This window comes from Oryctolagus cuniculus, chromosome 18 (genome assembly GCF_964237555.1).
Source record: "Oryctolagus cuniculus chromosome 18, mOryCun1.1, whole genome shotgun sequence".
Taxonomy (NCBI): domain Eukaryota; kingdom Metazoa; phylum Chordata; class Mammalia; order Lagomorpha; family Leporidae; genus Oryctolagus; species Oryctolagus cuniculus.
The window spans coordinates 38870464-38896833 of record NC_091449.1 but is presented as its reverse complement, the minus strand read 5'-3'; the positions used below and the strand labels follow the sequence as shown (position 1 = coordinate 38896833).

The following is a 26370-nucleotide window of genomic DNA, read 5'->3' as shown; positions in this document are numbered from 1 at the left end:
TGGGTAGGTGGGTAGGTGGGTAGGACACCGTGCGGACGTCTCCTGCCGGGGCGACGGGAGATCAGAGAACCGGCGAGGTGGAATCCCACTGCCACGGCCACGCAGCAGAATCCCTCTCACAGGCGAGTGCAGGAGCGGAAGGACAGATATCTTCTGCAGCCACGCAGAAAGAGTCCCACGAAAAGACTGTCTTGTTTTTAGGGGATCTGGCCTCAGATTTAAATCCATTCATACAAGCTCCTCCCAGAGGAACCAGCATGGGCTTTGTTTTTCTAATATTGCGAATTAACTTGATAGCATCCACTGTCATATGAAATGTGCCTCCTTATGCCCATCTGAAGTGGTTTATTTGCTGCAGTTCAAATCCAATTGCTTTCATTTATTTTCTGTGAAGATGAAGGGCATTTGGGGAACAGTTTCTCATAAGCCATCATAGAACAAAAGACTGTTATTAGATTAACGAGGCCCATTTTCTCTGGGATATTTAATTCCCTACGGCTAGTTATTAGACATTAATAGCAACCTTAGTTCCTGTCTAGGGGAACTCTGCTGGCCAGGCCTGGAGAAAAAAGGCAAGAGAAGAAGAAGCCACACCTGGTGGAAAGTATCACCTCCACCTGGGTGGGGGGGCTGGCGAGGGGGAGAGTTGTTGAACTTAAAAAGTAAACAATGACACGCAAACGTTATCAGCAACATTACTCACAAGAACTCCAAAGTAGAAGCAACCTACATGTCCACCACTGGGTGCAGAGATAAACAAAATGTGATCTAGCCATAGAAAGGAATAGGCTCCATCTACGAATCGGGGTGAATTACTGACACCTGCTACAACTGAGTGCGCCTAAAAACACTATAGTAAGTCAAAGACCCCAGAAATAAAAGCCCATATATTGAGTGACTCCAATGATACGAAAAATCTAGAAAAGGAAACTCTAGGTGAACCTAGGTGAATTAATGATACATAAAAAGATGTGTCTAGAAACTTATACTTAAAAGAACAGTCAACAGTGACCATTTGTACTAGAAAGAGCACTGAACTAGGAATTTTATGAACCACAGAGTCGGCTGTGTGGCTCTGAGCAGGTAACTTTCTCTCTTGGCTGGCAGCCTTCTAGAAAAAAGAGGAGGATGGACAATTTGACACCAAACGTCCCCTTAGCTTTACAAGTCTGAGTGTAGATGTTCAGTGCCATGGAACAGTGAGAGCGGCCCCATTCTTAGGTAGTGCTTAGTTTTCTCCTGGCGCCTAAGCCTTTTCATGCCATACTTGTGTATTCATGTAATTGTTCTTTATCTTGGGTCTGGTTCCACAACCTTTAAAGACACGATGACTCACCCTTAGCCCCATTTGACACGTTATCTGGTTTTCCCAGTCCTGCTAATTGCAACCTATCCCGCCCGCCCCTCACTTTTCCAAACAGAATTCCCAGGTGAGGGGACTGAACAGAAGCGTGACCACGCCCACCGCAGGCACAGCTCTCGCCCAGCTGCACTGTGGTGGGGACCAGACCTTCCTAACTGCTGATAAGAATGTCACACAGATGAAATCAGAAGCCTTTCTCAGCTCCATAGAGAGACTATCTGTTTATCCTTGTCCTCTCCGACTGTCACTCCATCACAGGGGAAGTGAAATTGGTCTGACACAATTTCTTTTTCACGAAGCCCCATTCTTGATGTCCCTGTGCCCCTGGAGGAGGCCAGATTGCTCACTTACTCCAGTAAAAAAGTTACGTTTTGGGGTTGGGGCTGTGGCACAGTGGGCTAAAGCCCTGGCCTGCAGCACTGGCATCCCGCATGGGCGCCAGTTCAAGACCTGGCTGCTCCACTTGCAATCCAGCTCCCTGCTAATGCACCTGGGAAAGCAGTGGAAGATGACCTAAGTGCTTGTGCCCCTGCAGCCACGTGGGAGAGTCAGAAGAAGCACCTGGCTCCTGGCTTCTGCCTGGCCCAGCTCTGGCTGTTGCAGCCATTTGGGGAGTGAACCAGCAGATGAAAGACCTCTCTCTCTGTCTTTGCCTTTACCTCTCTCTGTAACTATTTCAAATAAATAAAATAAATCTTTTTTAAAAAAAGTTAGGTTTTAATTGCTGCAGTCTCCTGTTTCCTCTGTTCGCCTCCCAGGAATCCTTGCACTGAGAGACCAAAAATAAAGCAGATAATCCCCATGTCTCAATGGGTAGTTCTAATGTACCAACGCTCAGAGAAAGTGCTGTGATTGAAAGGGGAGCGAAGTCCATCGGAGAACTGAAGCAGGAAATACTAAGACAAAGAAAACTATCAAACGCTCAGGACAACTTGTACAGCGGAACGGAAAAGTTCATCTGTCTGCCTATAAAATTACAGCCCTTTCCTGCAAATTTGGTCACTTACAGAATGGATTTCAGATAACAAATCCGACTTCACTAGGACTGGAATCAAGATGAACATTGTACAGCTGAACTCAGAAACACTGCCAGCTCTCAGCCCTGAACTGGGCCTGTAGAGGATGGAGTCGATGCCACTCACTTCCAACCACTGCAGCCACCTCGGGTCCTCTCCTCCCTCAGCCTGGGAATGTCTGCTCCTGCAGCACCCGCCTCTCCAACAGGAAGAGGCAAACAGGGATGCTTGTTATTCCTGGCGCTCAGGATTTACACTTGAACCAATACCAAGAACAGGGCAGACAGGAAGAACCTGGGATAAAGAAACACAGGCGTTCCACATAATGTGAAACGGTAATAAAAGATCTACAGAAGTTTACAATGGCCGAAAAGGCTACCTTGCCAAAGTGCTAAAGTGTACACAAACCTTTCCCGTCCAATATGTAAACAAAGTCCATAGAAATGCTCAGAACAGAGTACTCCAGAGAAGCAAAACTGGGAAGAGCCACACTCATTTTTTTTAACAGAGTGAAAATATTAACCATCCACCTACATTTTGCAAGGCAAGGACCCACTAGGTGCGGAACAGTACTGGTGGGGAGAGTGCGCGAGCCCGTGGCGGAGCACAGCCGAGGGATGGGCATCGGATGGCCCTGGTGCTTTTCCTCTCAACTGTAAAGACGATGGCACACCACTCGTCAGCACTGTGGCTACCAGAAAAAGGGCACCGACTGGTGCCTCCTCGCACGGGGCGCCAAGGGTAAGAAAAAGGGGTGCAGAAGAGAGAGGAGATAGAACACAGACTTGAACCCACACCGTCTCATCTCTGTTCTGCACCCCTTTTTTGTACAGTGGCAGAATATTAACAGTAGACACAGAGATCAGTCAAGAATAATCATAGCAATTCCCTTTAAATCAGATGTGGAGCATCCCGCCAATTAAGACAGCTGTCACTACACACACTGCCTACGATTCTTCAATTGAAGGACTATCTCAATTCGGTCCTCAAACCTGCCAGCACGCTTTGCTTTCGTTAGCTTAGGAAACATAGCAGGAACCAGCAACTGACAGCTGGTGGGGGGGGGGGCCCAACCGGCACCTGTTTTGTAAACAAAGTTTTACTGGGACACAGCCATGCCCATTCTTCTACATGCTGTCCATGTACGGTGGCAGAGATGAACAGTTGCAACAGAGAGCGTAGGGCCTGCATAGTGAAAAATAGCTCCTATCTGGCCCGTTACAGAAAAAGGCTCCCAGCTCTGCCAGGAGAGCCTTTTTGCTGTCACGGTAGTAGTGTCAGATACAGCATCCAGCTGCCTGGATCGTGAGATGCAGTGTGGGAGAGTCGTAACTCACTGGGAGTCAGAAGAAAGCGGCAGGTGACTGGGCGTATGGGCGAGCTAGCAATAAACACTATGGTCCCACTGAGCTCTTTGAAGCCTTTTTCTCATAGGTTCACAAGAGGCTGCTATCAAGGGGTACACAATTCAGCTCCACAACCATTCTGAAGGAGAACAACGATGCTGCTAAAACATCGTATCAGTCTGGCCTAGCCAGTGCCATTTTGTCTCCTTAAATGTCTTTAAGTCCCTTCAAATATGCTAATGATTTCAATTATGCATACAAAAAGTGTTGAGAAGCCATAGTTTAAACCACTGTTTCGGGTCAGGTCCCCCACTCTACGTCTGGACAGTTGACTAAGCCCCAGTTAACCTCTGATGCAAAGAGCTCAGGACCCGTCCACAGAAACAGAGACGCTGAATCAAACCCAAAGATGAAAGGTCTTTCCCCGACAAGGATGGGAATTTTTCGGAGGAAATGCCCCAAACCAGTGAACCGTGCCATGCTTTGGTGATGAACACGACAGTTCTACCAGACCGTCAAACCATCTGCTCTCGGAGAATCTGAGGAACTTATTAGAAGAAGGTAACAGCATCAAATTTTTTTTTTTTTTTTTTTTTTTTAGGACAAGTTGAAACAAACCCATTATGAAGTTTTTGTAAACTAGCCAAGGATACAGGCGGGAAGGAAGAGTAAGGGGAGGGTAGAGAGATATTGATCTGTTCCTTCCAGGCTCCGAGTTCCAACCACAGACTGCATTCGACTTGGGGAAAGACTGAGAATAGAAAAGGAGGGAGGCCGGCGCTGCGGCTCACTAGGCTAATCCTCCGCCCTGCGGCGCCGGCACACGGGGTTCTAGTCCCAGTCGGGGCGCCGGATTCTGTCCCGGTTGCCCCTCTTCCAGGCCAGCTCTCTGCTGTGGCCAGGGAGTGCAGTGCAGGATGGCCCAGGTGCTTGGGCCCTGCACCCCATGGGAGACCAGGAGAAGCACCTGGCTCCTGCCTACGGATCAGCGTGGCGCACCAGCTGCAGCACGCCGGCCCGGCCAGTGCGGCCATTGGAGGGTGAACCAATGGCAAAAGGAAGACCTTTGTCTCTCTCTCTCTCTCTCACTGTCCACTCTGCTTGTCAAAAAAAAAAAAAAAAAAAAAAAAAAAAAAAAAAAAAAAGAGGAGGGGAGAGGGGAGGAGGATTTTGCAGGCAAGAATTTGCAGCTGCTGAAGGAGCAACAGGAACACCCGCCCTTTCTCTTTCCCACCCTCCCTCTTCCACCCCTCAACCTGCATCAAGCCTTGCGTTTAGCAAGATAAGCTGCTGGGAGAGCGAGCTTGGTGGCTGAGCTCCCTGGCCTTCCCCAGGGAAAGCTTCCTGGCTGAGTCACCTACAGGGACGGGGCAAACAAGCCTAGCCTGGAAGGATGCGCCCCAGGCCTGGCAACAAGTGCACAATCCAGCTCCGCGAAACCAAACAAGGCAGATCTTCACAGGCACAGACGTGCAGGTGTGCCGGGGAGGGGTGGGGAGAGAGACACAGAGAGAGAGAGAGAGGAGGAAGGAAAGGAGTATCAAGCATTACTTGTTAGTTCCTCAGACTATCTTCTTGACCCTCCAGCATGTTGGAGACCATAAGGAAAGCACTTGAAAGGCCAGCGTATGGTTTCCACCTGAAGCTAGGTCGCACCATACAAAACAGTAAGGAGAACTCCAAGTTCTGGATGATCTGTGCACCTGTCAAAGCACTCCGTGCACAAATGTGATGGACCAAACAGGCTGCAGTTTTCACAGTGTCCTGACTAGGTGCCTGGGGCCACTGCCTCCTCCAGTTCAGGGTGAGTCACCCCAGCTGCCTGGTGGTTGACACTCCTCCTTCCTGTGCCACAGAAGCAAGGGGCAGGCTGGCAGGTGCCGGAACCCGTGTCATCACAATTCTGTCCTTGCTAGTTATGACAGTTTGCTACCTGAAGGACAGGGCGATCTCTATAGGTTTTTTTTTTTTTTCTTAATTTTGATTAAAAATCGTGGTGAGCACAGAATCTAAGATGTGCTATGAAACCCCACCTTGTCCCTCTTTCATGTCCTTTTCCATTTCTCCATCTCCTGCCCTTGTTTGTGGGTCCCTTCCACACTCCATCTCATCACCAGTCCTAAATATGAAGATATTCCATTTAAAATTACTTGCACAGGAGGATGCTATAAGAATCTCACAGATGGACCAGTCATCGTGCAAGAGACAGGTACCTCAAATTTCCCAGCTGGCCCAGCTACATCCGATATCTGCCTTCTCCCTTCCCCTGAAGCTTCCTTGCACTTCATGGAGGTAACTGTGACCTCGATGTCTGTTTCACGCGGGACAGACTGCCGGCTGCAAGGAGCCCAGGAGAGAGGCCCACACGCTGCCTGCAGGGGGCTGCTTCACGGCGTCGTGCCAAAGGATGGGTCCTCCAGATCACAGAACAAGTTACCAGGAACACTGGTGTGCTCTGGGGGGTGGGGGGAGAGGAAGGGCCCTGTTCTGGTTTCTGTCATCAGGCCATAATTTCTTTGTAAAATATCTTTTCCTGGTGGGTAATGGGAACTGGGGTTCCTGGTGCCAGCCAAGATGGAATAAGCCCAGTTTAGTCTCTCCCTCTCTTTCTCCAGATTAGTAGACTCCTTCATCACACTATGAAAAGCAGAGCTATCTCAGGACAAAATACCACGGCAGGAGGGCGGGTGAGGAAAGACAGTGACACAGCATTTGACATATGAGGGCCCTCGCCTGGTGCAGCAGGGTAAACTGCCACTTGCAACACCAGCATCCAGCTTGGAGTGCCAATGAGAGCCCTGGCTGCTCTGCTTCCAATCCAGCTCCCTGCTAATGCACCTGGGAAAGCAACTGAGGACTGCCCAAGTGCCTGGACTCCTGCCAACCCACATGGCAGATCTAGAGGGAGGTTCTGGCTCCTGGCTCTGGGCTGGCCCAGCCCTGGTTGTTGTGGCCATTTGAGGGAGTGAACCAGCAGATGGAGGCTCTCTCTCCTCCCCCTGCCATAAATAAATACATCTTTAAAAAAAAAAAAGTTCATGGGAAATGTATAATATAAAAAAAAAACACTATGAGTGGATTTCAAAAAATTTTGCATCAAAATAAACTTATCTTCTAATTCTATTTTCCAGAAACTTATTGAAGTCCCCCTGTACAATTAAAATGTTTCTCAGAAATGAATGCAAATCCAGGCATCTTCAGATAATGGAAAATAGAGCTCGCATTCCTAAACATTGACGCAAGGGAAATGAAAACCCACATTAATACAGAAACATACAGGGATGTTAGATTATAGCTATATTCAAAGCTGCCCCCAATTAGACACACACCCAATGTCCCTCAACTGGGTAAGAGCTTACATTACATTCATACAATGGCATACTACTTAGGAATCAAAGGGAGTACATTATTGAGAGGTCTAGCATCTACATCTCAAATGCATTATGGTAAGTTAAGAAGCCAGCCTCCAAAGACTGTCTACCATCTGATCCCAGGCATCTGGAAAAGCGAGACAGGGTGGAGAACAGATCAGTGATTTTCAGGAGTTAAAGGTGCGGGAAGAGCATTAAGGGAATTTTTATATTTTTTTTCAGCACATGTTGTGTATTTGGAATGTAGTATTAGCCAAGAGAGACTCTTTAGCCTCTGAGACTTTAGCCTCTATGAGATGCTTGGTTCTGTGCCTCTTCTTTAGAAGTCACAGAAGTATAATGAAAAGAAACGAATGCATTCTTCTACCAATTTTATATATTAAAAAATTAAAGTAGGTGATCTATTTTTCCTAAGAAAACTTTTTGACAATTCAGTGATCTCACTGCATGTTCATAAGCAGCAAACCATATCCCCAGTACGATGGCAGAGGCCGGATTTTAATTGAAACCTCGGTTCTAAAACATCTTTGAAATAAAATCTATTTGGTTTTCACATGTTTTGGGGCAAGTTCAAAAGCCTTCAGAAAAGACTATCACCACCCAGGTCATCAATGTAAAAGTTTCGATACAAAGTCTCCAATTTTACCAACTCTTAAGTAAACTCTCCCAATTCCATATTACAAATATGGCTATATGTTTACAATATATTTCTAACCTGATATTTGAAATAAACATTATCATACATGTTACATTACATACACACACACACAAGGGAAAAACAAAATCATGCGGTTAGCCCATAGCTTTAGTCTTGAATCTCCTAACACTGACCTATAAAGTTTTTCAAATGCCTGCCATATTGATTTCTGCTCTGTGGGAACATGCAAGGTAAAAACTTTAGAGATTAAATTTTAACATACCCTGTCAAAGAGCGCAAAAAGTTGTCTCAAGACATCTGAAACGGGCAACTTTAAATATTCTGCAAATTCTTCGATTCCAATTCGTCCTCCTTTTGAGGAACTGGCAATAGATGCATATTCATCCAAATGCTTGCGAATACCATCCCAATCCAATCTAAACAAAGAAGAAATGCAGGTCATCCACTGCTCACAGTTCTCAGGGACATCCTATGCACATTGTTTTATTAATGTGCTGGAGGAAAAAGCATTTTAAGTGGTAACTTTGCAAAGCAGAATAAAATAGGTAGTGAAAAGTACATACAGAAAGAACATGTAGGCAAGCATTTCATTATTTAAAGGACAGTAGTATAACCAACAATTATTCCAAATATCTGAGAGAAAGAAAAGTCAGTGAGAAGAATAACAATGTACTGGAATAACAGTGACTCATGAAAAACCTTAAGAAAGCAAATTTTAACCTAACCATTACGTAATAAATCAATCGTATTTAGTCACTTATTACAAAAGAAATTACAGCTCTTTTCGTAAAGGGGCTTCCAAACTGATGACAAGTTCATGTCTCACAACGTTGTGATGGGAGATTCATTAGGCTCAATACATTTGCTCCAAGTTTAGCCATAAAAATCAAGGTGATAAAACACTGGAACTTACACTTTAGCTTACACCACATCCTGTCTTTGCCATGTGAAATTAAACAAGCAAACTAACTTGCTGAATTATCCACAGTCAGCAACTTTATAAACTTGTCAAATCTAAAGAATATTCTGTCCATAGTATCAAAACAGATGCATTTTTGTTATCTGGAATATATAAGTAACATGTTCTATAGTGGGTATCAAACATTGAACTTGAACTCTGACATAGTAACTGGTTCTGCAGTTCCTTCCCAGGAAAGATGCCAAGATCTAGTAAATCAATAAATTCTTAGAGCCAGTGTTGTGGCACAGCAGGTTAAGCTGCTGCCTACAACACCAGCATCCCATAGGAACACTGGTTCAAGTCCTAGCTGCTCCACTTCTGTTCCAGCTCCCTGCTAATACACTGAGAAAGCAGTGGGAGATGGCCCAAATGCTTGGGCCCCCACACCCATGCGGGAGACAGGGATGGGGTTTCAGGCTCCTGGCTCTGGCCTGCCTAGACCCAGCCATTGTGGCCATTTGGGGAGTGAACCAGCAGATGGAAGATTCATTTTCTGTATATACATAACTGCCTTTCAAGTAAATGCATAAATCTTTTTTAAAGAAAATCAATAGGGTCTGCCATTGTGGCATAGCTGGTTAAGCTGCCACCGCAGTGCCAGCATCCCATATGGGCATCTGCTCAAGTCCCAGCTGCTCTACTTCTGAACCAGCTCCTTGCTAATGTGTCTGGGCAAGCAGTGGAAGATGACCCAAGTGCTTGGGCCCCTGCCTCCATGTGGGAGGCTCGAAGAAGCTCCTGGCTCCTGGCTTTGGTCTGACGCCCAGTCATTGCAGTCATATGGAAAGTGAACCAGTGGATGGAAGACCTTTCTCTGTCTGTAACTCTGCCTTTCAAATGGATAAAATAAATCTGTATCAATCAACAAATACGTTTTAAAAATCAATAAATTCTGTTTAGGATCAGGTTCCACCTTTTATACGAGATAGGTCAAAGAGAATATTCCAACTGGTTTAAATAGATCATAAAAGCACACAGAAAGTTTTTACCTCTTTTTTTTTTTTTTTTTTTTTTTTTTTTAAGGCAAATCTAGGTTAAGTAGTCACCAATCAGTGATGGTCAGAACTGCTACTAGACAGGTCAGTAGGGCGTGTTCATGTTTCCCCCGGGGGGCTCGGCACCATGTGCCAGCATCAGCCAAGACGCCCTCCTCCCACGATGGCTGGGCTGGCAGTTCGGGTCGGTGGGGATCACGTCCCTCCCAGCCCTGGCTCTGAGTTAACTGTTGCTGAAAACACAGAATTGGGTGGATAAAATCGAAGACCAGTTTGCATCCCTGGCTCTCCTGATGTGGGTTCTAGAGCTGAGCACCGACAGTGAGAGAAGCAGAAACACGGAGGACGCCTTGGAAAGCCCAGTGACTGCCACGCACACTCACTTCAGTTTTCGACTAATTTTCGTGAATTCCACCAGCCCGGCTTCCATGGGCAGCGTCAGCTGTCCGGCCGAAATCATCAGCCTGCAGTCTTCGTAGGTGTGGTCTGTGACCGGTATCCCCAGCGCTCTGAAAACAGGGAGAAGCACAGCGAAACGCGAGGTTCCATAAAGCAATGACTTTTCTCCCAGGAGGCCTGACGTGCCCAACAAATCACAGTAAGTGGAAGAGCACTAAGGACTTTTTAGACCAGTAGCTGTGGCTTTTCTAGCTAGAGCCCTGTCTGCTCCTTCACAGACTCACTAGGCTCAGTTCCGTCCTCTGTATCTGCACACATTTACCTGCTTGGCTGATAGCTTTAACTAGAAGAGCCCAACAGCGGGAAGTAATCAGAACCCTCAGGCTCAAGTCCCGCTGTGTTTTACAAGACGTGGAGCTGCCAGCACTTAGCTACGGCCTCCCTTTCTCGTCTGTACATAGGAGTCACTCCCCTCCTGGGGTTACTGTAAGGATGGCAGGGGACCCCTGGACAGATAGATGGCAGCTCAAGTGAGCAATCTATCCAAACCGCTAGCTACTGTGTTTCTCCAGCTGTTACAACTAACAATCACTTTCTTGCTACACACAATTTTCTAAAAATGTCAAAGCAAATTGATAATAAGCTGATATTTCTTCCTCAAAGGACAGTGGAACTCCAACTGCCTACCTCACTACTGCTCAGAGACAGAAAGACGGGGAACTAGATTTGGAAAAAATATATATGAATAAGAATTGAAAAAGAGGAAAACTTGTGGAGTACATGAAATAAATTTCTGAACGATTCCTCTTCACTAAGATTTTATGCACAAATATTTAGTGGAAATCATAAAGTTATGACTTCAACTGTATTTGATTTTATTGAAGGAATATTTGATTTTGAATAATGCTTTCAGAATAAAATGCTGAGTTCTATCTAAAACATTTTTATAGGCTATTTTTAATTAATTAATTTTAAAGATCTATTTATTTATTTGAGAAGCACAGAGAAAGAGAGAGACAGACAGCTCTTCCCTGCTGATCCACTCCCGAAGTATGTGCAACAGCCCGAGCTGGGCCTGAGCCAAGACAGAAGCCAGGTGTCCTACGTGCACAGCAGGGACCAAACTCCTTCAGTCATCACCTGCTCTCTGCCAGGGTGTGCACTAGCAGGAAGCTGGACTCGGGAGCGGAGAGGGACTGAAACCCAGCACTCTGTACAGGACACCAGCACCCTAACCGTGGCCCCACCTCATACATAGGCTGTTTTGGATGAAATATTTTGGTGTAAGAATATACTCAGGAAATCACACTGATAAGGAGGACAGCATAACAGCTCAGGGCCTGGCTTTGGCAACAGGACATGCAAGGTTGAGACCCAGCCCATCAGAAGCTACAACAATTCGGGGCAAACTACTTAACTTTCCTGGGTCTCTCTCCTGACTCACGGAGCTGCTGCGAGGATAATTTTAGGTGACACGGGCAAAGGGCCTAGCACACACTTTGTAACCACCACCACCTTACATCTATCTCGCTCTTCAACATTTTTAAAAGCTTCGATCATGTAGTATCCTCCTTGAATCTCATAATCGAAACCTCAGGAGCCAGTGCTGTGGCGTAGCAGGTAAAGCCACTGCCTGCAGTACCAGCATCCTATATGGGCGCTGGTTGGAGTCCCAGCTGCTCCACTCCTGATCCAGCTCTCTGCTACAGCCTGGGAAAGCAGTGGGAAATCCCCTGCACCCACGTAGGGGACCTGGAGGAAGCTCCAGGATCGGCCCAGCTCCCCCCTCCTTCTCTCTCTCTCTCTCTGTCTCCCTCAGTGTAGCTCTGCCTTTCAAATGAATAAATAAATGTTTAAAAAAATAATCAAAACCACGACAAGGGCAAGGTAATGAGGTTGGTTCCCACGTCACGTGTGAGAAGGAACCTAGGAGGGGACAGCTAATCACAGTCTCTTTTCCTCTTTATGTAAGGCCTTTAGGCCTCAACATCTGCAAATTCTGTTTTTAGGAAGCCAAGATGGCTGACGTAAATTTTCTCAGTGCCTACCTTTTGGATCTGAGCTGGTATGAAAACATAAGAAAGAAAAAATAGTATAAAAGCAAAATTTGGAGCTGATCTAGAAACTAGATCAACAAGCACACCTGGTTATACTTGGTAAGAGACTCTTTTAGCTGAACATTTAAATATTATTTTTAAAGATTTTATTTATTTATTTTACAGGTAGAGTTACAGACAGTGAGAGAGAGAGACAGAGAGAAAGGTCTTCCTTCCATTGGTTCACCCCCCAAATGGCCGCTACAGCCGGAGCTATGCTGATCCAAAGCCAGGAGCCAGGTGCTTCTCCTGGTCTCCCATGCGGATGCAGGGCCCAAGCACTTGGGCCATCCTCCACTGCCCTCCCGGGCCACAACAGAGAGCTGGACTGGAAGAGGAGCAGCCGGGACTAGAATTGGAACCCATATGGGATACCGGTGCCACAGGTGGAGGATTAACCTAGTGCACCACGGCACTGGCCCCTAAATATTTATTTTTTAAAAAATGAATTGATTCTGCTAAGAATGTTTAGATACATGTCGGAAGAAGCACACATACATTTGTAAATAAATCTGGCAGTAAAGCCAGAGTCCGTCTGAAGGCCAATTCAGAGTTCCTACTGGATCTGTCCTAGGAGAATAAACATTGCTGCTGCCCTGTTAGCTCCAAACCAGCTCCTAGGGGTGACTGTGGGCGCTGCAGCCCACAGAGTGTGTGCACACCGGCAGTGCTCTGAGGCTGCCTGGGTGGAGGGAGGTACAGTATAACGCATTCTCCCGTGGCAAGCCGGGGTGATCCTGCTAGTTGGAAGAGGTGCCAGCTAAAACGCCCTATGTGCAGGAAATGATTGACCTTAGGTTTTGCACTTTCTAAAACTTACACTTACAGCCATCCCTTCCAGGAGTAACTTTTCTGTGTCTCTGTGCATCTTGTTCCCTTCCTGCCCTGTATAGAAGACTATCCCATATGGAGCCTCCTATATGGAGACTACAGGTGGGCCAGAGCCGGACACCCGAGACCACCACCAGGCCGTCTCACGGTGAGGGGTCAGCTTGGAGAGCCCACCTTGCAGAAGGCACTGACTGATCTCTTCCGGTCAGCCAAGGACCCTCCTCCATCTTTGGGGCAGCCAGCAGGGGAACTATTTCTAGACTTACTGATCGTGTCCCTGGTGCATCATTTTACTTACCAAAATGAGCTGGGGACTGACAGCCCTCAGGGGAAACAGAAAGCCTTAAAACTATGTTAAGTGACGTCTACCCACCATTTTCATACTATTTACTGGTTATAATTGTATGCAGACACTTACTCAGCCATTAAGTTCCGGACTCTACTGGCAAAAAGCACAGGATCACTTTTTTCTTCATCGCTTGGGACTTGCACAGGCATGAACTGGAAGACAAACAGACCTCGGCATCACAACTCTTGGGCCTCAGACGGTAGAAGCAAGGAAATCCATGTACGAGCTCGCCAGCAACAGGCCCCGCCCACTGCCTTTCCAGAGCACAGGCGGCACATGTGACGCAAGGCTCAGGGGCTTGGACTCAGGGCTCCTGGGTCTGCATCCCTTAGTCTCACTGAACGGGCTCCTCAGCTCCTCAGCGGGCTCGGGCTGCCCGCTTCCCTGCCTGTTGTCAGGGCGAAGGGGGCCAAAGTCTGGAGTTCCGGAAGCTGCAAAGCTGGAGCTAAGTGGGAAGCTGCACTTCCCACCCCTTCACATGATCACGCCCCTTTTATCCTTTTCCTCTCTCCTTCATATCCATGTAGCAACAATATTTGTATTAGTTGATTGAACTTTGTATTTTGTCATTTCTTCTGCTTTAGAAAAAACTTTATCTTTTTTTTTTTTTTTGACAGGCAGAGTGGACAGTGAGAGAGAGAGAGAGACAGAGAGAAAGGTCTTCCTTTTGCCGTTGGTTCACCCTCCAATGGCCGCGGCTGGCGTGCTGTGGCCTACATACCGCGCTGATCCGTAGGCAGGAGCCAGGTGCTTCTCCTGGTCTCCCATGGGGTGCAGGGCCCAAGCACTTGGGCCATCCTTCACTGCCTTCCCGGGCCATAGCAGAGAGCTGGCCTGGAAGAGGGGCAACCGGGACAGAATCCAGCGCCCCGACCGGGACTAGAACCTGGTGTGCCGGCGCCGCTAGGGGGAGGATTAGCCTAGTGAGCCATGGCGCTGGCAAAACTTTATCATTTTAATTTTACTTCTTCTCCACCTGAAAGTCTGTGATACTTCATTTGTACCATCCTTGTCTTTATAGTTTTCTTACCCAAAAAGGTTTTGGTGCCATATTAAAGTCATTAAATATTTTTTTGAGCATCTACCACACACCAGGCAAGATTAATAGGACCTTCCTCTTGCCTAAATAAGATCCATGTTTTTTTAACTATTAAGTTTATTTGAAAGGGGGGTGGAGAATAAGAAAGAGAGAGAGAATGAGAGAGAGAGAGACATCCCATCCACTCATTCGTTCCCCAAATGCCCACTGGGGCTGGGCCAGGCAGAAGCCAGGAAGCAGGAACTCCACACAGGTCTTCTGCCTAGGGGGCACAGAATCCAATATTGGGCCATCACTTGTTCCCAGCTTCTTCTTAAGATTTATTTCATTTATTTGAAAGGCAAAGTTACAGAGGCAGAGAAAGGGAGGTCTTCCATCAGATGGTTCCCTCTCCAAATGGCTGCAATGGCCGGAGCTGGGCTGATCCAATACGGAGCCAGGAACCAGGAGCCAGGAGCTTTGCCGGGTCTCCCACACCAGTGCAGGGGCCCAAGCGCTTGGGCCATATTCTACTGTTTTCCCAGGCCACAGCAGAGAGCTGGATCAGAAGTGGAGCAGCCAGGATTTGAACCAGCACCCATGTGGGATGCTGGCACTGCAGGGAGTGGCTGTACTGGCTATGCCACAGCACCGGCCCCGCCAACAGCTTCTGTTTGTTGGATTACAACTATGGCCCAGGTACCATGCTGGGTGCTTTATATGTATTATTTCATTGTGTTAATTCTTCCTCTCTTTTTGTTGAAAGGAATTGGAGTTCACAAAGATGAGAGACTTGCTCAAAGGCCCATGGCTCAGATCTGTTTGTCAAATACCGCTGAGGCATCTCTTCTGCACTGGGCACTGCACTAAGCCCTGAAGCCTGGCAATGAGACCCCTGCCCTCAGGAAGCTCCCTATGCAAGGGGGCACAAGTTCATGGTACAATGAGCGAAATCCACCAGTAACTCACCATTCATTAAGCACCTACTGTGTGCTGGGTACTTGGGCTTTACACCATTAACTCTGTCAACAATTCCTTGGGGCAAGGTCTACTTTATCCATCTGATAAAGAATGTGGCTTGCAGAGGTTGAACAATAACAATATAGCCACAGCCAACACACCAGTGGCAGGGCCTCAATCTGAATGACAAAGAAAGATGTGCTTAACGAAGCCCCACTTTTTCAAAGGGACCTGTGTTTCAAATCCTGCTAAGATGCCCGTGGGCCTTGGTGACTCAGAGATGAAGTTTAGGTAAGGGAGTGGCAGGACCAGGTCTAAGTATTTTTTTTTCTTTTTTAAATTTTATTTATTTGAGAAACAGAGAGAGAGAGAAAGGGAGAGGGCTCCCAATCACTAACGAAATATCAGAACAGCGGGGGCTTGTCATTCCCCCATTCGCGGAGGAACGACACCGGACCCTGCGCTGTTCTTTCTGCCCAGCTCTTCCTGGGTTAGCTGCTGTTCCCTCACTCGTGGAGGAACAACGCCGTCCCGGGTTAGCTGCCCCCCCCCCGCCTCCGTGGAGGGGTGGCACCCCCCGCCGCTTTCCCCGCTTCCGTGGAGGAGTGGCACACCACCGGCCGGCTTTCTCGGGGCTGCTCAGATGTTCCTCAGGTGTTCCCTCAGATGTTCCTGGTGCATGTTGTCGCTCTCCTCCTTTATAGTCCTCTTCCACCAATCCCAACTCTGCTGCCCACACGCCGAGCACGCTGCTCTCCTCCAATCAGGAGCAGGATCAGCTCCTGCCGCTTATCAGTCAAACTGATGAGGCAGCTGCGTAGAGGTTGTTTGCTCCCTCCCCAGCGCCATATTGTGGGAGAGCAGATGCATAGAATAAGTCTTAATTCCAGTAACTTAGTCTAGTCTCAGTTGCTCCCCACAGGGGCTGAGCCTGAGGCCAGAGCCAGGATCCGGAAAATCAAATCCTGTCTCCCACATGGGTGGCAGGAACCCATGAGTGATCACCCGTGGCCTCCCAGGGCCTGCAGTGGCAGGAGCCAGAGCTGGGCATCCGGGCACTGCAACGTGGGATGCAGGGGTCTTCACGCTGGGCCAAATGCCCACGCCTGGGTGGGGAGGGGACATGCGAAGAGGAAGTGGCTAAAAGCACACAGAAAGCCCAGACGGTCCTTTAAGACCCAGAATGAGGGAGCGAGGAAGGGGAGGAAGGCGGCGACACGAGCAGCGTGTGTAGCACAAGTGTGTAGGAATGAGGGAATAACGTGCTGTCACTTAACTGTCACGCTGACCGTTTATTAACTTCCTCTGCAAGGGGACAAGGGCACGCTGCAGGGAAAGCACCTGGCTTGGGCCGCTGCCTAGGCTCTGTCGTGACTCTGGGAAAGTCCTTTAGCTTCTGCGGACTCAGCTCCCTCTCCTGCCAACCGAAAAACCTGGACTTGGTGGTCTCCAAGGTCCTTTCCCATTGGAATTCTAGGTGTGGTTCTCCAGCATCCAGCTACTCTTTAAGATGGAGAAATAAACTAAGCCACCACCAGGGGTCGCCACGTCACTTATAGATCCAGAACCATAAACCACCTCTGTAAATAAGTATTTAAAAGTTCCCTCTATCCTCACCTGGTAACATTTCTTATATTTGCTTAATAAGAAGTCCAAAAAAGAAAACTAAATTAAAATCAATTTTCATAAAATAGCATAAACAATTAAAGTTTTAAATTGCCACAGAATTCTGTATTTTTTAAATAAGTGTCCCCATGGATGGACACTTGTTTAAAAAACACTGGATGTGTTTTTTTTTTTTTTCAGAAAAGAACATTCTGAAAACCCTAGAAAAGAAATTGCTGTTACATTGTTACCCAAACATAATACAGTGAACTATGGGTTTGGTTTCTATTCATGCACGGACCATTTTTCATAAAATGACTTCTAGTAACTCTCATATTGGCATGGCATTTTATTCACGAGGGAAAAAATTCCACTGAGAATACAAAATAATTAGCAGGTTAGATCTGACACGCCTAGGCCTTGGCAGTCCCAAGTCTCCTTAGAAATCAATGGAAATTCTAATTACAAAAAAAAAAAAAAAAAAAAAAAAGTTACCTCTTCTAGGATAAACTGGGCCCTCCACGTCCCATTTCCATTGTGCACAAAGCCAGTAAAGGCTCATGTGTGACAGACCCTGAACTTGGAAACGAAGATGACCCATGGGACCCCGGCTGCCCGCGTCCGTGCTCGCCTCTGACACACATGTGAGCAGCCAGGGCCCTCGGGGTCCCACGTGCTCTCTTCTGCCTCCCTCTGCTCTCGCTGTCCCCCAGCCTCACTGTGACTTCACGGCCCCTTCACCTGGTCACAGACTTGGGCCTCGGCTCCACCGCAGTCATGGAAACACACACCTGGTGCTGATCTCCTGGGAGTCAGATTCCCATCACAGTGCCTTCACGGGCCCCTAACTTGGCTTGCGTAGGCTCTCACAGCCCAGGGCCACCTGAGGACCTGCTGTTCCCTCTTGATCCGTTCCCCTCCTGCAACAAGCGCCTGCCGACCTACCCAGGCCTCCCGGAGCAGCCCTGCTGTCAGCCAGAAGCTCTCATAAACAGTGCCAATCACAAGCACTCGGTCACCTCTCCTGACCCTGCCTTCCCGCTCCTGCTGGAGACCGCTGAGGGATGCCAAAGAAAGCCAGGCAGCCTCCACGCTGTTCAAGTTGCAATTCCACCTCGCCCGCACACCGCTGGCCCAAGCATGGCTCACTCCCAATGGCAGGAAGAAGACAGCCGGCACCGGCTCCTTCTCACCGCACGGGAGACTGGCTCCCCAGAGCCAACCCTTCTCCGCCAAACACTCTATTCCTCTACCGTGTTTTCCTCTGCACCATCCCGTCCGCAGATGAGGACTGGAATAATGGACATATTTGTCTCTTTGGTTCCATCTCCTCTTGGCCTTGAAGGTCACACAAGAAAAAGTCAAAAGTCCTCAGCCTATGATTTAAGGCCACCACTAACCAGAACTAGAACTTTCCATAAATGTCCAGTACCAGCCGCTGGCTTAGTCATTGTTCCTTGACCACATCAAGTACATTCCTTCTACAAAATAAGTGACGCTGAGCCAGAGAGGGCCGACGAGCGACGGCTCTGCAATCGTCTCCTTCTCTCCTTCGTAACGGAAAAGGGTCTCAAAAGGTCAATCCAACGACTGCGCAGCTCGAGTTCTCCTGTGGTTCTCTGTTCACAGAGATCAAATGCAAATAAAGGAGATATTTATGACTGATGCTTGCTGCTTCCTTCCCAAAACAGAAACATCTAGGTGGGGAAGGCAGTACACATCGAACTTGTACCACGTTCCAGAAGGCACCCAGATGCCCGTTTCGAAGGGGAGAACTTAGGCTTAGAGAGAGTGAAGTCATTTTCTCAAGCACATCAAGGTAGGTAGAGACAGAACTGAAACCAAAACTCCAGATAATGCTCTTCTGCATTATTATTAATTTACTTGAAAGGCCCAGTTACAAGGAGTGAGGGAGGGAGGGAGATTGATGGATCTTCCATCTGTGGGTTCACTCCCCAAATGGCTGCAAAGGCCGGGGCTGAGCCAAGCAGAAGCCAGGAGCCTGGAACTTCATCCAAGTCTCCCATGTGCGTGCAGGGACTCAAACACTTGGGCCATCTTCCACTTCTTTCCCAGGCACAGTATCAGGGAACTGGATCAGAAGTGGAGCAGCTGCGACTTGAACAGGTGCCCATATGGGATGCCGGCACGGCAGAGGCAGCCTAACCACTGCACCACAGCACTGGCCTCAGATGGCACTCTTTTTATAACACCCCACTTCTCTGCCAGCACTTACAAATACCAGAATTCTACCTGTGCCTAGAAGAAATTACCTTTGTTTATAAAGTATATATGTGGTGTGCACACGTGTGTGAAAAGATATGTATTTGCACGTGGGAAGTTTTCATTTTCAATTCACAATTAGAAATAATTTTAGTGTATCTGGATACTTAAATAAACCATACAAAGGTATATGATCCTTCAAGTAATTAGATGTCTGAAGATTTTTAAAAGTGATACATATATATATATATGTTAATAGGTACTGATTTAACATTCATTATTAATTATAATACTTTCCTAAATCATAAAATCTTTTAAAAGAAAAAAAAAAAAACCCTTTCTAGATTTAAGATAATGAACTGTCCACCATGGAGTATGTTAGGTCTAATGCTAGCCATGAGAATCTCACCATAAGCTTCTTAAAAGAATTTTCCTAAAGCAAAACCAGTCTATATCCCTAAAGATAGAACGTGCTTATGTACAAATTGTGTACTGGGAGGCTTCTGAAGTCAACTCACTTTGAATGCAAACTGAGATGATACCCAGCCTAGGGAGAAAGACACTGACTGGACAGCCAGTTTTCATTCATAAACTAGCTGCTGCCCACGTGGTGCTAAATAGTCTGACTTAGCACATGTTCCCTCTCATGAGATAAACAAGCAGATTCCCAATTTACATCCTATTTCGCAGTGTTTCCTAGGCCAGCGAGCTCATTCCCGGCACCCTGGGCCATATGCTGTCCAGGCGCGCTTGTAAAGCAGCCGTTTGGTCAAGCTCCTTCAGGCACTAACATCACTTGAGGACGCAAGAGTGACTCACGGAAGCCCCGCTCTGCAGATGCACGCCTGCATCGCTGCTCCCGGATGCCGGGGGCCAGTTACGCAGGGCACGCGGTTTGGAACTGACTGCATTTTTCAGACCCAAGAGTCAAGAACATAATAAGCTTTCCAAAAAGAAGTCTTTACTTCGGGGAATCGGAGTGGGATGAGGAAAGCGGTGAGGAAATGCTTGTGAATATGATATTCATTAAATTTTAGATACCTAAGCTCTTGCTAATCAAAGAGTCTGGGAGTCGTTATGATTGAGGGGAGGCTTGTGAAAGTCAAGGGCACAGCAGCTGACGTGCTGGAACGTCCTGTGACTCACAGGAGCAGGAGGGCCTAACAGGGCCCTTTAATAATTCAGTCTATTTTAAAAACTATAAAACTAATACTACATTCTTGAACAATACATCTTGAATTAGGTTTACTTAATATTCAAGAAGACCTAAAACAAGTTCAAGATAATCACAAGATCGTCCAACAGTTTTAAAGGTGGGAAAAAAAAAGTGAGGGTAATGCTTCCAATTGCCAGACAATTGCAACTGGAGACTGCGAACCACATTCTGCTCAGCGCACTGGCGGAGAGGCTGCAGCTCCCGAGGCAGTGCCTGGCCCCTCAAAGCCCCAAGCCAGCGTGTGAGCTTCCTTAGAGGCGGAAGGTTGCTGAGACATAGTTTTCGCTATATCTGAATGGTGGGGAGTTGAAATATTCCAATATCATGAAGTAGTTGGGAGGCCCCCAGGTGAAAGGTAGCATCTTAAATCTAAAAGAAATACAATTAAAATCAGAACACTAAATCTCAAGTCTACAAATTCCCTCCCTCTCACCCTACGCCACAATCCCAGGACCTCAAATCCCTCCCGACTCAGCTACTGTCCGCTGGCGGAGAGCCACTGCGCTTGTGAAGCTTTGGAACAAAGGGCATATTCTTTTCTTCGCCCCAGAATATTATCCAAGCAGGTCCCAGAACCAGCTGGAGAATGCAAACACTGTCATTTCAAAAAGAAAGGAAGAAACGCGTGACGCAGAGAGGAAATATAACGGCAGTCAGAGCTCAAACATGAGGACTTTGCATACTTGTGTTGGAATGCAGTTTGCCCACTGAGAGACACATGTGCCAGACGGCGACATACAGCTCTGTGTGCATCTGCACGTATCTGGGGCTAAGATCTTGTTTCGGCTGCACAGGTGTAAAATTAGAGGAAAGAGGGGTGTGTGTGTGTGTGTGTGTGTGTGGGAGAGAGAGAGAGAGAGATGGAGGGAGAGAGGGAGGAAGAGAGAGGAGGGGTGAGAGAGAGAGAGAGAGAAGGGGGGAGGGAGGGTGAGAGAGAGAGAGACAGAGAGAGGGGGAGAGAGAGAGGTTTTCCAGATTTGTATGGCTGTTCTAAGTATGGGTTTTCTTGGTGTTTGGAAAAAGAGACCAGGGTTACTTGACTCGAGTGAGCAGCTATTGAAAGGAGGGGCAGGGGCTGGCATTGCTGTGTAGTGAGTGTGGCGCCGGCATCCCACATGGGCGCTAGTTCAAATCCTGGCTGCTCCACTTCCAATCCAGATCCCTGCTGATGCACCTGGGAAGGCAGCAGAAGATGGCCCAAGTGCTTGGGTCCTTGCACCCACATGGGAGACCCAGAGGATTCTCCTGGCTCCTGGTTTCCAATCGGTTGCAGCCATCTGGGGAGTGAACCAATGGATGGAAGACCTCTCTCACTCTCTCTCTCTCTCTCTCTCTCTCTCTCTCACCATATCCAGAGCTCAGGGCCATTCTACTCCCATTCAGCAACTAAAAACAGTTCTGGAGCCAACCTGCAGCATCTTAAAAATCTGGGCAGAGTTTTCAGAATGTTCCAACTTCTCCTCCACAGCCCACCTGCTGCTGCAACTCACACTGAAAGAGCTCCTGGGAGTGGCAGTAGGGGCTGCCTCCCAGATATGACGGCCCCAGGCTTGCCACGTGCACAAGGATTCCATAGTGAGGCTCTGACCTCGGTGCCTCCCTCCCCGAGGCAGGCTGCACCGCTCAGCTTCCGTAGCATACACACACAAACACACTCTTCAAGGAGCTGGGGGACGGCCAGCCACCATCACCTGCTTTTTTAGGGTGTGAAAGCACATCACTGGGTTCTGCAGAGGTCAGCAGTAGGGAAGGAAAGGGATGGGAACGGGGTGTGACTCTGGCCAGCCACGGTGCTTAGTTTCCAGTTGGAAGTTCCCAGGAGTTAGAGGTGTTTCCTAACATGATGCTCAGAGACTTGGATTCAGGTACACAAGTTGTCAAAGACCAGGAGTTATTTTTATTTTATTGGTAAATTTATTTGCAAGACAAAGAAAAAAGAGAGACAGATGGATAAAGGTCTTCTATCCATTGGTCTGCTCCCCAAATGTCCATAATTACAAGGGCTTGACAGGACCTGACCCAGAACCCTGGAACTCAATCCAAACTCTCCTATGTGGGTGGCAGGGACCCAACTACTTAAGCCAGCACCTGCTGACCCTCAGGGAGCACATTAGCAGGAAGAGGGAATCAGGAGAAGATAACGGCACTGGGACCCAAGTTCTCCGCCATGGGAAGTGGATGCCCAAGTGCAGTCTTAACCAAGGACCAAGTGCCCACACCAAGAGCGTATTTTAAAGGTGGCAGACATTTGAGTCTGGTCTTTAGGCTGGAAATTTGAGGCCAAATCCCAGGTTTCCAGGACACATTCTGAATGACTTACCTCAACTTCTACCTTTGTGAAGGGCTGGCAGAAGGTCAGTACGCACAGCTGGAGGCTGGAGAGAAAAAAGAGAGGGCTGTCCATGGAGAGTAATCAAAGCATCATTTAGCATCAGTCACCAGTCCTTTCTGAACACATGAGCACCACCCCCAGCATACTCCAGGTATTATTTTTCATTTAGAAATGCTACCCTGCAGCTACAGTACTTCTTGGGTTTAGAACTATTCCTGACATTCAAAAGCTAAACCACGAAATGCAATAACAAATATGTGTTGTGCATCGGAGCCACGCAAACCTCAGATGTGAGGTTTCCCTGACAACACCAACTCACGTGCCTAAATCCCTAGGGAAATGACCCAGGGCCACAGTTTAAAGTATATAACTGTATTTTAGGAAAACTCCTGAGTAGAATATCAGGTTTCTAAACTCTTTTCATATGTGCACGCACACACACACATGCACAAACACACAAAATTAGTGACAGCTTCCTTGAAAGCAGCAATGTGATAAATTGTTCTGGGGTGGGCCTGTGGCCCAGTGGCTTAAGCTCCCGCATGGAACACCCTCTTGCCACCTCAGAGGGCCTGGTTTGAGTCCCAGCTACTCCACTTCTGATCCAGCTTCCTGCTAATGCAATTCCTGGGAGGCAGCAGGTGATGGTTCAAGTATTTGGATCTCTGCCCACCGTATCAGAGACCCAGATGGAGTTCAGGGCTCTGGCTTTGGTCTAGCTCAGCCATAGCTGATGCAGGTATTTGGGGAGTGAACCAGCGAACAGAGGATCTCTCTCTGTCTCTCTGTCCTCCACATAAAATGAAAATAAATAATTTTAAAAATTGTCCCAGATATGAATAAGTGTTTTGAGTTCTATGGAAATCTTTTGGGAGGTTTCAAAACTTCATTGCAAAGTAAGACAAAGGCTCTCGTTCAAAGTAGCTGACCAACCCTCTCGGAGATAATTTCTGACGTGGAGGCTTGCAGTTGCAGCCTCCAGCACATATCTGCACTCTGGATACAATTTCTGTGGGAGTTGATTGCTGGTTTAGTCTCATCAGAGTCGGCCCAGAAATCGGGCAGAGTGGAGCAGACTCCATGCGCAGGGCAACAGCTAATCAACCTTCCTTTGGTTGTTACTCAGAAAGTAAAACTTGATTTATCTGTAAAAACTATCTGAAGGGACACTTGAGGAAGTTAAGAGTTTAAACAAGGAAGTTAGTTAAAAGGAGGAATTTAGGAAATAGATTTATCACTTACGTAATTAATTATAAATTGTTAATATGAAAGGGCAAAGTCTTTTACAATCTATAAACTCCAAAGTCTATTTATATTATCTACCATAAAATAGTTTTTAAATTATTTAAAGAGATAGATATTCTATTCTGAAAACTCTAAGTGTTGTTGAAAAAAAAAAACCTCCAAAACTACCCATGAGATTTTATTAAACTGTCTTATCCACACTACACACCAAAGCAGGTATCTTCAGGAAGAGGAGACGGGGAATAATCTAAGAGAAGAGGCAGGGGTGGAAAAGCTGTTTTCTATCAGTCTAAAAAGTGTTGGGTTTGTGAAGTTTCTTCCGCAGAATTTACATCCAGAGTGGCATGGAAGCAAGGGCAATTGAGAAATCTGGTCTACAAGTAACAGACACGGGGTGGGCGCCATGGCGGAGCGGGTAAAACCGCCGCCTGCAACACCAGCATCCCATGTGGGCACCGGTTCGAGTCCCAGCTGCTCCACTTCTGGTCCAGCTCCCTGCTAACGGCCTAAGATAGCAGTGGAAGACGGTCCCTGTGTTTGTGCCCGGCCTCACCCCGGCCACTGGGGCCATTTGAGGAGTGAACTGGCGGATGGAAGACCTCTCTCTGTCTCTCCCTGTGTGTGTGTGTGTGGGGGGGGGGGGGGTCTATAACTCTCACTTGCAAATAAATAAGTCCATCCTAAAAAAAAAAAAAAGCAAAGTAACAGACACAGCACTGACACCAACATTAAGTATAGCAGAAGACAAAGCCAGAGATGAGACTTGGCACAGGGAAGTACAAGACGGCACCGCACAAAACAAAACCGTGGATTTTGAAGATTTCGTGTGTGTTTATGTGCCTAAGCAATCTCTGCCTCTCAGCATACTTTTGTCTCCCGTTCTCCGTGTTCTCTCCGCCGCTTTTCCTTTCCCTTTATCACACATTTCCCAGGTAGAAGCCGAGATGAAGGAAACCACTCTAGTTCCTACCCCGACACCCCTTCCAGGGTGCCTTCTCCTTGACCTCCACATCTCCCCAGACTGCTGCACACAGATAGATAGACAGATGATAGATATAGATAGATGATATATAGACAGATAGATGATAGATAATAGATAGATATAGACAGACAAATTGATAGATGATAGATATGGATAGATAGCAATAGATAGATGATGGATAGATAGTGATAGGTGGTAGATAGATGATAGATATAGATAGATGATAGATAGGTAGATAGATAGGTGATATATAGATAGATAGATGATAGATAATGGATAGATGATAGATTGATAGTGATAGATGGATGATAGATGATAGTGATATATAGATAGATGATAGATAGTGATAGATGATAGATGGATGATAGATAGATGATAGAGATAGATAGATAGATGATAGAAAGTTAGCTATCAATCATACTTACTGTAGCCCAAGTCACTGTCTCTGTAGGAGCTTACCTGTCAAGGGGCCCACCGCATGACACATCCCGGGGAGTATAAATCTGCCACCCACCTGAGTCATGGGCCCTTCTTTCTCTAAAATGCTCTCAGAATACTTGTGTTTCCTAATTCTCCTTTGTATTAAAGACTGAAAACTAGGATTACAAGACCAGTGGACATGAAACATGTATCCCAGCCTATTGAATGAGTTGCTTTCCTGGAGTTAAAGATGATGTACTGTCCAGACAGCCTTTCCAATTCACGTTCTTGTTGGTGTTGTCTGCTTAACTGCTACTACCAAGGACTGAAGCCTAACAGGAATATAAATGTTTTGCAAGTGTCAACATTTATTCCATCGGCCCATCTATTCTGATTTAAATGTACTGGGGCAAAGCAATTCACACACACAAATGGAGAAATTATGCAGTATTTTTAATCTGACTTTCAGCAGTTGGTTGGATTATGTAAAAGCCATCTAAAGAAGCCCAGCGTAGGCTGGGAGGCTGGGAGGATTTCCTGTTACACAGTGCCAGGCGGCCGCCCTCTCTGTCCATCAGCAGTGCCCTGAGAGCTCGGTACTCCATAGAGGAAGACTGGCCAGCCCCCAGGAAAGTCCTCAGCCGCAGTGTTTCATGGGCCATCACCGACCCTCAGAAAGGTTCATGCTCATCCAGGCGGCACGAAACCAAAGATCGTGAGAAAAAGTCAAGATCCCACGTGCAAGGCTGATGTCACTCTTAAGCGAAGCTGAATAACGAAGCTGTTCTCTCTTTCCTCTTTCTAGTTCTTACAGAAACCGCTGACCCCATGCTTTCAAAATCCGACAGCAGAACTGAAAGCCTCATTAGCTGTTCCCCCTCCTATCAGGCCCTTCATGACTATTTCAGGCCGTCCTACTAAATTGTTCTCAACCACGCAAACCCAGATATAAAATCAGGATGGAGACATTAATGCTCAATCTGC

General features: G+C 47.1%; 1 protein-coding gene across 2 annotated transcripts in view; it reads right to left on the bottom strand.

Moving 5' to 3' along the window:
- LPCAT2 (lysophosphatidylcholine acyltransferase 2) overlaps positions 1–26370 on the bottom strand; it is a 79413-nt gene that overhangs the window by 26085 nt on the left and 26958 nt on the right. For both annotated transcript variants that reach the window (XM_070061931.1, XM_002711523.5), the window contains exons 8-11: positions 22728–22782; positions 13455–13537; positions 10094–10219; positions 8017–8170 (exon numbers count right to left, since the gene is read on the bottom strand). In XM_070061931.1, coding sequence (XP_069918032.1) covers positions 8017–8170; positions 10094–10219; positions 13455–13537; positions 22728–22782 — 418 coding nt within the window. The remainder of the gene's footprint in view (positions 1–8016; positions 8171–10093; positions 10220–13454; positions 13538–22727; positions 22783–26370) is intronic.